General features: G+C 39.3%; 1 protein-coding gene across 3 annotated transcripts in view; it reads right to left on the reverse strand.

Moving 5' to 3' along the window:
* PEX7 (peroxisomal biogenesis factor 7) overlaps positions 1 to 16,382 on the reverse strand; it is a 74,498-nt gene that overhangs the window by 35,219 nt on the left and 22,897 nt on the right. For all 3 annotated transcript variants that reach the window (XM_042445903.1, XM_042445900.1, XM_042445902.1), the window contains 2 exons: positions 12,050 to 12,156; positions 9,203 to 9,316 (listed from right to left, as the gene is read on the reverse strand). In XM_042445903.1, coding sequence (XP_042301837.1) covers positions 9,203 to 9,316; positions 12,050 to 12,156 — 221 coding nt within the window. The remainder of the gene's footprint in view (positions 1 to 9,202; positions 9,317 to 12,049; positions 12,157 to 16,382) is intronic.

Consider the following 16,382-nt stretch of genomic DNA (forward strand, 5'->3'; position numbering starts at 1 on the left):
ATAAAAAAATAAATAAAAGTTTTATTTTTATACCGCCCTTCTTGCAATCAGGGCGGTGCACAACATATCAAATAATCACCATTACAAGTACAATAAAAATACAATTAAACCCCACATTAAAAACCCATTCTGGCCAGCTTGCCACTGCTGTCAGAGGGGGGGAGACTAACTGGAACTTGTGTCCGGGAATGCTAACTGGAACAGGAAGGTCTTTAATTCCTTCCTGAACTGGGCCAGGGAGGTGGCCGAGCGGAGCTCTATGGGCAGCATATTCCAGAGGGTTGGGGCCGAGATGGTAAACGTCCTCCTCGATGTGGAGGCTAATCTTGCCCCTGGGACCCTCAGCAGCTGCTGCCCAGATGTTCTGAGGGTGTGGGGCAGATTGTATGGGGAGAGGCGGTCCTCTAGGTATCCTGGGCCCAAGCCATGTAGGGCTTTATAGGTTATAACCAACACCTTGTATTGCGCCCGGAAGCGAATAGGCAGCCAGTGCAGATCTTTAAGTACAGGTGTTATATGACTGGCCCTGGATATACCAGTGACCAGTCTTGCTGCCATATTCTGTACCATTTGTAGCTTCCGGGTATGGTACAAGGATTGCCCCATGTAGAGTGCATTGCAGAAATCCAATCGAGAGGTTACCAGAGCATGTACTACCGTTTCAAGGTCCCTCTGGCCCAGGTATGGGCGCAGCTGGCGGATAAGCCGAAGCTGATAACAGGTGCTCCTGACCGTCGCATCCACCTGAGATGTAAGGTGGAGCGACGAGTCAAGGAGCACCCCCAGACTGCGTACCGAGTCCTTCTTTTTTTTTATATATATAATCTTTATTGATAGTTTCGAAACGTAAGAATATATATTAAAACAAAGTAAACAACATTTTCCAGTTCAAAGAGAGAGATTTCCCCTACAATGTTACCTGTATTACCTTAAATTTATCCAATAACAATAACAAATCTTGATTTTATGAACTGGATTCCGTCGGGTCATATTGACTTCCTAATACATTCTCTCTACATTTGAGAGTTTTTCTTTTGAACTCTATAATTGTTCCTTGTTATTTGGTGTTTCGTGGTATCTTTTGGGTAGATGTCGGTTCTCATTAAGTGCTTATTTTCTCTTGTCCCCTGTCCGACATCAGCTTCAAATTTTACATTTACACTAGAATGTAGTAGTCCGCACTTAATTACCTAGCGGAAGGTATTCGATCAATCTAACCGTATTCTTTTTGTCGCCCCATCCGCTTGCTAACATAGTCACGAAGCACATTCATTAATCATTCCTAGTCCTTCAATTTCCTTTAAGGAGAACAAATCTCCAAAAATAAAACGACATTCTTTTAGTTCCACAACTTCTATGATGGGAAGGAAAAAAAAATTTTTTTCATTTCTTTTTCTGAAATTTTTTAAATTTGCTGTTGATAAAAAAAAGGGAAAAATATAAGCCATCCATTAGATATTAGAGAATTCTAAATCATTAAATCGGTTTCAATTACAGATTAAAGCTATATTAATATCCCATTCCTTTCCCATGCTTTTCAGTACCCTTTCCCATTCTTCCTTTCTCTTCTTACCATCACGGTTTTGTACCAAACATGTCATTCTGTCCAGCTCTCTATACTCATTTACCTTAATCATCCAGTTCTCCCATGTCGGGATCTCCTTGGTTTTCCACAATCTACCTATCTCTATCCTAGCTGCGGTGACAAGGTAAAGCGTAATTCTCCAAAAAAAATTTTCTTCTGCATTCAGTACCGTAGTTATGTTAAGGAGATACAGTTTTGGATCCATACAAAAGTTGAACCCCAAGATATTTTGTATAGAGTCATGAACTAGCTTCCAAAATTTTTTTAGTTCTGCACATCCCCACCACATATGATAAAGCGTCCCTTTATGTTTATTGCATTTCCAACACATTCCCTCACTAGACTTATACATTTTTTTCAATTTCCATGGAGTTATATACCATCTGTTCATTATCTTCAGATGGTTTTCCTTTAAACTTTGTCCTACTGTGAATTTACCTGTCTTTAGCCAAGCTTTTTGCCATTCATCATAGTTTATTGTAGACCCCAGATCTTTGGCCCATTTAACCATGTAATCTTTTATTGTGTTATGTTCTAATATTCTGTTCAAAATTAATTTGTAAAATTTCGTAATCTTGTGTTTGTCCGGTTGCCAAAAAATCTTGTCTAATTCATTGAAATCTTTCTCTATTCCTCTCGTCTTGATGTCAGTTTTGAGTCTTTGATCTAATTGCATATGACTAAACCAGGTTAAATCGAAGCCATCTCTCCTTAAACTTTCCCTCTGTTTTATATTTCTCATTCCTTGTGCATTTTTTTCTAGCATGTTTTTGTATGTTAACCATTTATCTTGAGTATGCCATCTCCCAAAGAAGGCTTCTTGAGGGGAAGTCCAGAGAGGCAAATGGAAATAAAATAACTTTAAGATCTTGTTCCATATCCCTAATAATGATTTTCTTATTGGATGGTTATTAAAATCACGGTTCTGATCTATTTTCCCATAGCAGAGGAAAGCATGCCACCCAAACCTTAATTGCACTGCTTCCATGTCCAATATTGAACGATCTTCTAATTTAATCCAAGTTTGCAGCCACATCAATGAACAAGCCCAATAGTATATTTTTAGGTGTGGTAACCCATATCCTCCCCTTGCTTTTTCGTCTTTTAGAACCATCCAATTTATTCTAGGTCTCTGGCCCTTCCATACAAATTTTTTTAATTCGCTGTCCCATTCTCTAAAAACTTTGTCATTTATTACAATGGGGAGGTTCTGAAATAAAAATATTAGTTTTGGCAGAACTGCCATTTTTAAAACTGCAATTCTGCCTAACAATGACAAGTTAAGTGTATTCCATCTTTTTAAGTTCTCCTTAATATCACCCCAAACTTTCTGGTAGTTATTATCGTATAATTTTAAATTGTCCTTTGATAACCATATTCCCAGATATCTAATCTTTTTTTGTTCTTTAAATGCAGTTATTTTATTAATTGCTTCCACCTCAGCAGGAGGAATATTTTTGGTTATCATGACTGTCTTTTCCTTGTTTACATTTAACCCTGAGTAAATCCCAAACTGTTTTAATTCGTACATTATCTCTTCGATACAAAGACTGGGGTTTTCTACTATCAGGGCAACATCATCCGCAAAAACTTTCAGTTCCAATTCTTCCTTTCCCTTTCTGCAACCCTTTATCTTTTCATACCTTTTAAATGCTGAGATTAGTACCTCCATTGCCATCAGGAAAAGCAATGGTGAAATGGGGCAGCCCTGTCTCACTCCTCTATATAAGTGAAATTCCTGGGACCTTGTACCATTAACTATCACTCTTGCGGTTTGCTTGCAATAGATTCGCTGTATTTTGTTGATGAAATCATTCCCAAGATCCATACATTTTAAGGTTTCAAATAAAAAATCCCAATTCAAGCGATCAAAGGCTTTCTCCATATCTAAAGCTATTAGAGCGAATTTTTTATTATTATTTACATGATAGTATTCCAGAGAATTCAATATTGGCCTGATATTATCCCTTATCTGCCTCCCTGGTAAAAACCCACTTTGTTCCTTACCCAACAGCTGGGATAAAACTTTTTTTAACCTAGTTGCCAAAACGTTTGTATATATTTTGTAGTCTAGATTGAGAAGACTTATTGGACGATAATTTGCCATAATTTCGTGATCTTTCCCCTCCTTAGGTATTAACGATATGAGAGCCTTTTCCCATGAGGGAGGAATTCCTTCAACCTCTATAGAACCAATTACTTTCAATAGGGGGCCCGTTAATTCCTCTTGGAACTTTTTATAAAATGCAGGTGTAAAGCCGTCCTCTCCAGGGGCTTTCCCCTCTTTCAATGACGATATTGCCGTTAGGATCTCCTGCCTAGTTATTTTGGCATTCAAATTTTCTTTATGTTCCAATGTAATTTTTAGGTTTAATTTCGATCTTATATATTCACTGATATTAGGATTTCTATTAACTTCTTGTTCTCTTTGCCTATACAAATCCTTGTAATAATTCCCAAAGGCTTTTGTAATGTCCTCTTGAACTGTTAAAGTGCTATTCCCTTTTTTGATTTTTGTTATGAGACTCCTTTCCTTTTCCCTTCTTAGTTTTTTGGCTAGCCACTTACCCACTTTATTACCGTTTTCGAAAAAACCTTGTTTTGTCCTTATTAAATCTCTCGCTATTTCTGAGTTAATTTTTTGTTGGAGCTGCATCTGCAAAATCTTAATTTCGTTTTTTAGTTTTTGATTCCCTGGATGTTCCACCAATTGTTGTTCTTTTACCCTTATGGCTTCTAGAATTTTTTTCCCCCTTTCTGTCCTTTCCCTCTTAATTTCGGCAGCTCTTTTGATCAAGATCCCCCGGAAAACTGCTTTTCCTGCATCCCAAACTATCTTATTTTTCGTTTCAGGTATATCATTCAATTTAAAATATGTCTTAATTTCTTCTTTCATTTTCCCAACGAACTGGTCATCTTCCAGTAACTCATTTTGCATCCGCCAACTGAAATTCCTGTTCTCTCTGTCTTTTAGGACCGAATCTATTAAGTTATGGTCAGATAGAGTTTTACAATCTACTTCCATACATTTGAATCTAGAGGCTAAACTTTTTGAGATCAAAAATAGGTCTATCCGCGACCAAGATTTATGGACTCCTGAATAATAAGTGAACCCTGATTTCCCCTCATTTTTGAGGGGCCATAAATCTAGCAAATCATGGTCGCGGACCAAATCTGAACAGCTTTTCGGGAGACACCCCTGATCTCTTTTAGTTTTTTTTGTTGTTTTCCTATCTGTCTTGGGGTTTAAAACCCCATTAAAATCGCCTGCCAAAATAATATTTCTACTATCTAGTGCCATTAATTCTTCATTTAATTTTTGGTAAAAAAATTTTTTGTTTTCCAGGGGGCCATAAATGTTAACTGCTGTGATTACTGTTGTCCCAGTATTAATTTCCAATATTTGGAATCGCCCCTCAGGATCATTTTTTTTTACCTCCGTGTGGTATTTCCTGTTGACATATAACGCTAACCCTCTCTTTCTTTTATTAACTGTTGCCATAAAGCAATTTCCTAGTTTTGGGTTTCTTAGGTATTTTTGGTCCCCTGTCCTAATTTTTGTTTCTTGTAAAAAGATTAAATCATAATTCCTTTTTTCTAATAAATGAAATATTTGTTTACGTTTCCTCTCTTTGTTTATACCCCCCACATTCCAAGAGGCTATTTTGACCATCTTTCTTATTTATAAAATATTTCCCCCCTTAGAATGCACGTACTATCTTTGTCCCCAAAAATCCAATATCTAATAAAATAATAATATCATATAACTCACAAAAACTGTTCACATCCCAATGCTAGAAACCTAGTACATTGTCCAAGTTCGTCTCACTGTCCAATGCTTCACCCGGCTCCAGCTCCAATAAGTTGCTGTTGTTAAATTGAAAAACAAGTCGAGGGTTAGTCACCGGATCTTCCACCTGTTTCTCCTTGTCTCTGTTTAGATCCTGATCTTTAGTGGATTCTTGCAAAAGTAAGAGTTTTTGAAAGTCCTTAGCTTTTTCAAGGGTGTTGATTTTAACTCTTTTGTTATTATGCCAACAGGTAATCCCCTCCGGATTAATCCATCTGTAGTTAATGGCTCTCCTTTGTAGGATCGTAGTAAGGAATTTGTATTGTTGTCTTTGCTTAATCACCTGAAGAGGTAGATCCTTGAATATCTTGACTTGAGAATTATCAATCGTCAAGCTTTCTTTATAATTTTTTTGCAAACACTTCTCTTTTAATCTTGCGGTCGTGAAGCAGAGAACCACGTCCCTGGGGAATCCTTTTTCTTTTGCCACTTTAGAACTTACTCTGAAGATTTTGTCTGTCTGGGATTCCAGAAGATCTGTCGATGTATCCAAAAAGAGGGCAAGAGCAGGTAATAATCGTTCTTCTAAGTTCTCATTCTCTACCTCAGGCAAACCTCTAATTTTGATTGCCCTTTCTCTGTATCTTTTTTCTTGTTGTTGTATAATACTGTCCTCTTGAATTTGATGCCTCTCCAATCTTATTATTTTCTTTTCCAGTTCAGTTGTTTTTTTCACTGTGGAGTGCACCTCCTTCTTGATCTCTAGAATGTCTCTATTTATTGCGTCAATCTTTTCAGATAATGTCTCAGTTTGTTTTTGGGTGTCCTCTCTTAATTCTTCCCTCAGGGCTTTTTGTTCTTCCCTGATTTCCAATTTAAAATTTCTTTTAAATTCTCGCAATTCCTCCAATATAATAGATGATATATCTGATTGTTTCCCTAGCCATTCCATCGAGTTCCTTCTTGTATTTGTTTGTCCTCCACTCATAATTTCTTTCCTGCTCTTAGCACCTCTTGTTTCCATTTAATGTTCACCAAGGAGATGGCTACTTTATTACTATATTGTTATTGTTTTTGCTACTGCTATTATTTTAGGGAGCTAAAATGTTACTTGTAAAGAGTCCACTGATCCAGCTTGAGCTCCGTCAGTCCTGCCACAATTACCTCGAATCTTACTCAATCTCTTCAAATCTCAACAGCTGTGGTTTCTTGCCAACAGCAAGAAATCCGTGGAGACAAACAGATATCTCCCAGCTGAGCCGTGTAACCCGAGGCCCCCAGCTGGAAATACTATTCAAAACAGTTTTTCATTACTTTCTTTGTCTCACCTTTTCTTATCTTTAAATTTTCCAAATCAGTAGTAAATGTAAGTCATCAAAAGTCACTAAATTTAATGTTCCAACAAATTAGCTTTTGGTACAACTTTCCCATGAATATAAAATCCTCTATGTTTAGTGGAACACAAATGTCATATCTTCCATACCTCGTACCAAAGGACTGGAAAGAAAGGATCTTTGAGACCTCCAAATGAGAGAAAGCCAACCGCAACTTTCCTCTCACTTTCTTATCCCTTCAGACCCGTTCGGGATAAATCTTCTTTTAAACAATAGGTTGCAGCAAGACTGGTGCCCTAGGACATACACACCACAACGCCGGCTGTCTTGCGACTCTCCTTGAGCCCCTCACTCCCAACCTTGGCAAGGAGAATAGGACTCTCGAGCCCCCGACAGACCCTCGCCTCGAAACTCACTCGGTTCGAGTACCCTTTTGACCACCCCACTTCTTTGGGGGACCTTTGAATGGGTCGCGTTGCGGTAGAAAGGAGAGCAGAGTCAGGACAGGTGGAACCACCACCATCCCCGGGCCAGGAGAACCTATCACGAGCACCTCCGTTTTCTCTGGATTCAGACTGAGTCGGTTTTCCCTCATCCAGCCCATTACTGACTCCAGGCAGGCCACGAGAGGAGAGATGCCATCCTTGGTCACTGCATCAGTCGGAGACATAGAGAAGACTATTTGGGTGTCATCAGCGTACTGAAAACCCCACGCCCCATGTCTCCGGATGATCTCTCCCAGCGGTTTCATGTAAATGTTAAAAAGCATGGGAGACAGAATGGCTCCTTGAGGGACCCCAGATATAAGGGTCCTCTTATCGGAGCACACGTCTCCCAGCTGCACCATCTGGAATCTACCTGAGAGGTAGGAACGGAACCACTGGAGTGCAGTGCCCCTGATTCCCACCTCTGCCAGGCGCTCCAGAAGGATACCATGGTCTATGGTATCGAAAGCCGCTGAGATGTCCAAGAGCACCAACAGGGACACGCTTCCCCTGTTGATGCCCAGACGGAGATCATCGACCAAGGCGACCATGGCCGTCTCAACCCCATAACCCGCCCGAAAGCCAGTTTGAAATGGGTCCAGATAATCTGTTTCATCCAAGATCGATTGAAGCTGGATTGCAACCGCCTTCTCGATCACCTTCCCCAAAAATGGCAGTAGCGAGACTGGCCGATAATTGTTATGCATCAGGGGGTCGAGGGAGGGCTTTTTTAACAGCGGTTTTATAGTGGCCAATTTCAAGCTGGATGGAAATTGCCCATCCCTCAGAGATGTATTAATAATCCGGTGTAACATTGAAGTTAATAATCCGCTGTAACATTTCTCAAAATGTCACCCATAACAGAAAACTGATATATCATTATAGTCCTTGGCATACACTGTAGTGATGAACAAAGGCTACGTCAAAGATGGGAACCATGTGCCAAACTTTCACAGCCTCATTTCTGACACCAGCAAAATTATATCTCAACTCATTTCCAAGCACCTCAGTAGTGAAAAACAACTCTCCCCTAAAAAAAAAAAAGGTTATAGTCCTGGATATCCCCTTTCAAACATCTGAACTTCCATCTGATACATGACATTAGTCCATTTTTCCAATTGCGAGTCCCAACTAAACTACAGAGCATGAACCAATTATTGAGTGACAAGCCAATACTTATGTAAATCTTACTGACTCAATGGGTCTAGTTCTGCCATTGGATTTAGTTTAAAAATGACAGCAAACTAGCTATTGCTTTTTTTAAATGGGCACCTTTAAGACACATTTTTGCAAAGATGTCTATCAACATTTTTTGCACAGCCCACCTGATGCCAACATTGTTCCCTTTTAGGTTTCAGAAACTAGGTGGAAAAGCTTTTGGAAATCAGTCCCATCCAATTCCATATGGCTTAGTTTGGAGTAAATACATACTGTATAAAGGTTTAACACATATAATATATTATATAATATATGAATAATATATGTACATATACACACGTACCTTTAATACGGTTTCATCTGCTAGTTCTCTTTATCATGCACTTCATTATTTCTCAGTATTTTAATTTTATGAACCTTCTATTGAAAGCCCATATATGAATTATCTTATATATGGGGATGGACTATATAAAATATTTAAATAAAATAAATTGAATTTTTAGATAAATTCCTCATGCCATTCACAAGCTACTTGTGAGATGTCTCTCTGTGTAAAAGGGGGGGGGGGGGGAGGTCTTTTTCAAAAGTTGTATGTTGTATTGGGGAATGAGCCCACTGACTGCTGAAAACACAAGTCCAAAGCTCTCTTGAGGAGGCAGAACAAGTCAAGCTATTGACAAATTTCTAGAATGCTGCACAGTCTTCACAGAGAGTAATGCCCACATTTTCACAATGGTTTCATAATGTCACTTCTGTAAACTTTCATTTACTCATTATGTAGGCTGTCTGTATTATTCCTAGTGCTATAAAAATGTACAAATCTAACATGAAGAAAAATATTTACACTTACTTTTACTCTCCTTATGGCATATGTATGTCCCAAGAGGTTGAAGACTGGCTGTCGGATGTTTCTCAAATCCCAACCTTTCAAACTGCAGTCAACAGCACCCGTTACAAGCAAGTTCTGGTAATATAATAAAATGTACAAGAATATTTCAAGTACAGTAGATAAGAGAAGTACTACTACTACTTTGGAATTATAGAACAGAGACGTGATTCAAAGAATAAAATAAACAACCAGGTTTTAAGTACAATATATCTAGAGCAAAAGCTTATGCTGATTAGGTCACATTAATATGCATATTCCACTTCCCTTTTCTTTATCCAATCTGCCTCTGTCTTCCCATAATATTAATTTTGCACATGTAAATCTATCAGCTGCTTTTTATGTAATGCTAAAATATGGTTCATCATTACAAGAATGCAGTGTACTGAGTGACCCCTAGATTCTCATGTTTTTCAGGTGTGGGCACAAGTTAAGACTTCAACAGTTTTGGCTTTCATTTTTCATTAATCTCAATTTGGTGTGTCACGTGAATCCAACAAACTGTGGCTGAGTCTGTACTATAGATTGTTGGGGGGGGGAAGCTACTTTCGACCCATGGAATCTGAAACTGACCTACCTGCATAAACCACATGTGCAAAAAACCAAAATTTAGGGTTTAGACAACACATTTCTGCAGACCTGGGATTAACAGAAACACAGGGCCAAAACAGATGACTTGGAAGGAGCAGTCTTTGGCTGCTCCAGCCCTGATTGAGCTGGGACTGTGGCAACTGCATGGCCTGCTCCTGAAGCTGGCCGCCACTGCAGTCCCAAGCCAGCAGCCAGCAAAAGCAAATTGTGGCGGGCTGCACCCGCCCCTTTCCCTGGTGTATCGGGGCCTCAGCTGCCAGAACGGCAGCCGCTGAGGCCCTGATCCGCCGCTTTTCAGGCTGCGGGGAAGCGGCAAAACGCCGCTTCCCCGCAGCCTGAAAAGGGGTGTCCTTGGGGCTTCAAGCCCCAAGGACAGCCCGCAGTGGCGGGGAGAAGGAGAAAGGGGCCACTTGGCCCCTTTCTCCCTTGCTTCGCTGGGCGCAGCCGTCTGAAGGCTGCACCCAGCAACGCAAAGCGGCGCCGCAAACCAGGAAGGAGCTCCAAAACGGAGCTCCTTCCTGGTCCGCGGAAAGGGCGCACTAAACGCCCTGGCGCGGACCGATGACGTCACATCCGCGCCACCCTGTATAGAGGCGGTGCGGTCATGACGTCGTCATAGCAGCCCCCATGTGGAAGGGGGGCCGCCATTTTGTACGGACTCAGTCCGTACTAGGGTTAGGGGGGGTGCGGAAGCACAGCATCTTCCTAACCCTAGTACGGACCGACTCCGTACTTTCATGGCGGTGTGTAACCCGCCTAAATGCACTCTTAAAAGGCTTGGAGTGGCCTTGGCACAGCTTCCGACTGCTTTGGGGGCATGCAGCCGGAAGCCACTTTACTTGGCCCATCTAATCTTCTCACTGGTGAGCCACATATGGAGATGAGGTACAGCACACAAACACAAACATCATTACAGTTCCATTTCATAACTCCAGATCATATTCATATATATATATATATATATATATATATATATATATGTGGGTTTTTTGGGCTATGTGGCCATGTTCTCGCATGGCCACATACCCCCAAAACACCCACAAAAAACTATGGATGCCGGCAATGAAAGCCTTCGACTGTATCTATACTGAACTCAAATGATAAACGGAGAAACAGCATTACTGACAAGCTTGTTTTAGGTCCCAAAAGGATGCAGTTAATTACTAAAAAAAAATAAACATTTATTAATCTTTTAATCACTTTAACAACAGTATGTTGTGTTAGGCTTATAAAGTAAGATGAGAACCACCCTTAACTGCTAATATTGTTGAATATGAAGAGTGAAGAATGAGGTAAGCTCACAGACACACAGGTGACAGCCTCCCTTATAAATAACATTAGAATACAGCTATAAGCCTATACATAATAATGTTAACTGGATGCATTGACAATGTCATTCAACTAATGTTGGCAAATATAAACTTGAAAGTCTAGAATCCAAATAAACACACTTCTCTTTATCCACTGAAAAGACAATAACAATGGTACCTAAATCTCTTAAACAAGTAACAAATGAAAATAATTGGAAAAAATAAAGTTAAGGCATTTTGTAAAGAACATGAAAATAGTTTAAACATCTTAAGGAATAATAAAGGAAAATAATTCAACTAAGAGCTGGAACAGACTATCCATAAATGCTGGCTTCTAGGAGGCTTGGGGTGCAGGGTTTAAACACTGCATGCCCCCAAGACACCTGGAAGCTGCTCAGCCAACCACATGGGGCAGTTTCAAGATGTTCCAGGGGTGCGGTGTTTAGACACCACATGCCGCCAGAGCGCCTGGAAGTTGTTCCAAGGCTGCCAAACCTGGCCCAGATAGTAGTAGATCTTTTCCATTCCTATTTGGGCCAGCAGTGGAGGGCGCCTTCGGGACTGTGGTGTGCGTTTGTCACGGTCCTGAGGCGGCTTTGGTGGGAGAGGCTTCAAGCCACCCCTTCTTGCTTGTCTCTTCTGCCCCCAAAGGGTGTGGCATACCACTCCTCCTAAAATATGACTAAAACCCATTTTGGCAGATCAAGGCCTAGATTATTACAGGCACATATTTTATTTAGTCACAAAACACCACTACTTTTTATAGGACCGTTTTTCTAGTGTTTAATTGTTGTAAACTGCTTTAGGTCTCAATTTGGGGAAAAGGTGGGATAGAAATAATAATAATAATAATAATAATAATAATAATAACGATTAATATTGAAAAATATACTGTTTCTGTTCATTGTACCTGATCATACTTGCACCAGTCACAACTTAAAATCTCAGCCTGGTGAGCAGGAATTATCACTGGGAGTCTTGGTGACTTTGCATCCCAGATTCTTAAAGTCTGATCACCTGAAACAGAAGCATGGATTAACTCAAGCTTTACAGAAATCCTTTCTGCTTGTTTTATATAGAGAAAATATATATTCTTCATGTGGTTATACTGGAAAAGCTGACAGGTTCACACCTGGGAAATCTCGAAATTCAATCAATATATACAAAATAAAATGTAAAAAAATCATAGGAAAACTACAAGAACTATTAAATGAAATTCTTAGTTTAAAAATTCACATGCAGAGATTCAGTTCCCTTTCTCCTTGTTTTTTCTCTTCCACCTTTTATGCTGTTTTACCAATATACATATGTGTATGTGTGGAATTGTGTGTCTCTGTGTGTAAGGGCTATTTGATTTAGTGAATACTAACTACCTGCCTAACATGCTTAAATTCTTCTGTATAGAATTTTGGAAATAAATTGGGAATAAATAAATTCAGAATAGCCTCTAAAAGCATGTCTACCGTTATCTTGAATTAACCCTAAAATGATTTCCAATAATTAGTAAGATTCCGCAAAATAAATAACAGCACATAATTCAATTTCAAATAGAATTCAATAATCAGCTACTCACAGATTGGCCTGAAAACAAAACTGGGCTAATCAAATGGCCTTACAATGTGTGTATTATTTCTTTATCTGTCACCATTTAATATTCACCAGTCTGATCTAGACCCCATTTCAGCTACTGGCCAACATTGCACTGCAGGTTGCAACATCAGTTTTTTGTTTGTTTGTTTGTTTTTGCTGCTTTCCCAAACACAGTCCTCCTTCCCACCCCAAAATCAACTCAAAATGTTTCCCACCCCTCCAGAGTCATTTAGGGGGTCACACAGAGTTGGGTTGGATTAAGGGGGGGGGAATCTCCCCCCCTTTCATTTCTCTTTGGTAACCTTATTCCTCAGCAGAGGTCCACCACTCGAAGCTGCTCATTATGCACACAGACACATGATGAGCACAAATATTTTCCCTGTCTGCCAAAATGAATAGACAGGGCATATGTCTTGCTGTCACAGCCTAGAAGATTTTCCATTACTTTATATACACACAAGGCACATATGAAAGAATAGAAACCTAACTTTCAATTACTGATAGGCTTTCCTGTTAGAACTTGGTGAACAATACCAGGTCAATACCTATTCTGTCAACATTTTCCTCAACCTTCCTCTGATTTTCATGCTGAACTTTGTAGAACTGAGCTCATTCTGTTTAGGCTCAATTACAACCTTTAGCCCAGTGGTTCCCAAACTTTGGTCCTCCAGATGTTTTTGACTTCAATTCCCAGAAGCCCCAGACAGCTTGACCAACTGTCAGGAATTCTGGGAGCTAAAGTGAAAAATATCTGGAAGACCAAAGTGTGGAAATCACTGCTAAGACTCTTGCTTGTGTCTCTTCAAAACTGATTTGTATTTTCTGATACTTGCACCTGAAACCAGCGATGTAATGGCAGGATTCTCCAGATTTGTATCCATTGTATTTTGAACTCGTTTGATTCTAAAGCCTGGATTCTTTTGGACTAGTACCAATCATTTTTTTGGATCTTAATTTATGCTTGCTTAGCACCAAAAAGTGAGACTCGTGACAGAGCTCATACCTGAGTTACAGAAATCAAGCATGACTTTAAAAGGATTAAATAATAAGGAAAAAGGGGGGGGGGTTAAAAGATAATTAAACTGGCAGCAGAATAGTTAGAAAAAGTGAGGCACAGAAAAGATATTGTAGATGAGGGTGCAGAAAGGTTCACAGAAGTAAGACTGGCAGATGGAAGTGGGAGGCTATTTCAAGCATAGGGACTAGCTCAGCAAGAGCCTGGAAGAGATGAGATGGAAATTGAAAGGAGGCTGCAATCAGTGGTGAGCATATCTGGACTGATAAAATGGGAAACAAAGTAAGAAAACAGAGAGTTAATAAAACAAATCAAAACAAGTGACATACACACACATATATATATTTAAATATATTTATTTTCTCCTAGCAAGATGATCTTTTGAAGTCTATCAATAGTACTAACCTTAATATCATGCATAATTCTATATTTAATTGATGAATAACAGAGTTTTAAGGCAATCTTCACAATGCCCAACAACTGACAATCTGTCTTCACTTTTCAACAAATTATCTCCCCTTCCACTCTGTCCCCCTCCACACAGCATAGTGGGGAAGTGAAGGAGGAAAATGATATTATTAGATATATCTAGCCCAAAAGCATACCTCAGCCAAACCTACCCTGCTAGATTGAACTAAAAATCCACAATCCACAGCTAATCATGGCACAGAAGATTGAGGCAAGCCTAGCAACATTTACATGATTTTTTTTGGGCCAGGAGGCAATTTGAGCCAACAGTTCTTCATCCCTTACCAAAATAGTAAGGAGTGTTGCACAAACGCAATCTCTCTCTCCTGGATGTTTCAGATCCTGTATTTTAGGATTCAAGCATGTGCTTGGTGCCAATCTGGGGGAAGTCACTCCTTTTTCCAGGATTTCTACTTCTACATTTTCCAACCAAGAATACTGTTCTTTCAGTCCAATACTGTAGTTTATCCTGGCTGACAGGAAGTGTGTATAGGTTTAGGAAGAATATAGCAATGACTCGCATTATTGTCTGTGTTCAGGCATAAGCAGTGATTGTTTTTGAATGCTTTCAAGTAATTTCTGCCTTACGAAGACCCTAAGGCAGTGATGGTGAACCACTAAGCCACGCATCCCCTATAATATGAGACAATGGCTGTCTTGCAAATTTTTACACACTATGAAATATCAAGCGATCATCAGAATGGGAAATACAACTTTGTAACTCATTGGATTGCAGTGAGTATAAAGAAAGCTTCATGTTGCTTTTGTGTCACTTACAAAGTCTAGCAAAAGCTTCTTGGGCTAAATTTTATAGAGCAATTATCCTCTTATAGCCTCTTTTATTAAGAAAACCATAAAATATCTGTGATGCCTTTTAGTCAGTACTAATATCCAAGGATGCTACATCCTGGCTCACATGGAAAATGGAAGAGCCAATCCTAAATGAACATACCAGTGCATCTGCCTGCAACTTATTATTACTAAAACCTGCAATGTTGGCATTGTGCCACATTTTGTGATGTGCTGGCAAAGCAGCCGGTGTGCCCCAAATTAAGTCTGTTTTGTTGGCACTGCAAGTCTCACATAGAGGCCATCAGCTATATTAAAATCTGCATTCCTTCTTGGCCATGGGAGTTCACTTATATAAAAAGAGAAGACAATTTTTATACATCTTTAATTCTTAATGCTCAAATCTGGCATTTTCAACATTTCCCATTTTCAGAGGTTGGTATTTTTGTCCTAAAATAAACATGAGCATTCAGGGCAATCCAAAACTGACACACAGATAGCACCTGAGAACCATTCCCTGAGAAGTTCAAGGAAAGCGGTGCTGACATTTTTCTAACTATTTTTTTTAGTTCCCAGGATGTTTGCAAGACGGCCAGTGTCTCATATTATCTGCAGCTCCAGATTCCTCAAGTGTAAATTATTTCCCCATAATGCATTGTGGCCATTAACATTGCTGTCAAACCCTTAAACATAAAATGTTAAGTGCTGAATGTGAAAAATGAATTTAATTTATTCAAAAGCTAAATAGCCTGCAATTCCTTTCTTTCTGAGCCGATACCCCAATGAACTGAGTCAAAAGGAGTGGGGGCAAGGGAGGAGGTTCACTGCAGTTGTGGGTAAACTTTACAAAAATCACTGTTGAAAAAGAAACCAAGGTTAATAATGCTGGGTAAAAAAATATTGGTTTGACTACATTCTTACAAAGATGCAAGACCACATTTTCTTTTCATAATGCTTGAAAATGTTGGAATAAATCTAGTTTGTATTTACCCTAACAAATAATAGTATTAATCCAATTAAAGAGCTATGTGAATGCAACAATAAAACCAAAGTCTTAGAAGTTAAGGTAATAACTGGCTGTTACATTATGATTCATAGACTTTTGCCACCACAGAAAAAAACCTTTGTTTCCCTGTATATGTGTCAAGAGTGTTTCTTACAAGTAAGGATCTGATTTGTAAGTAACTTCTTGTTAGTAAATTTAAGATACAATAAACATTTTAAAACTATACAGAATGCTTTCACAGGTAATCATAAGACCCAAGCACAAGCTTTAGCTCTGCATAATGATGAGTCAAGAATCCTTTAGCAGTGCTGATCTTATTTTGTTGCCCATGAATACTGGGTGCATTGACAATAGAGTTTATCAGACAAGGGAAAT

This window comes from Sceloporus undulatus, chromosome 1 (genome assembly GCF_019175285.1).
Source record: "Sceloporus undulatus isolate JIND9_A2432 ecotype Alabama chromosome 1, SceUnd_v1.1, whole genome shotgun sequence".
Classification (NCBI taxonomy): domain Eukaryota; kingdom Metazoa; phylum Chordata; class Lepidosauria; order Squamata; family Phrynosomatidae; genus Sceloporus; species Sceloporus undulatus.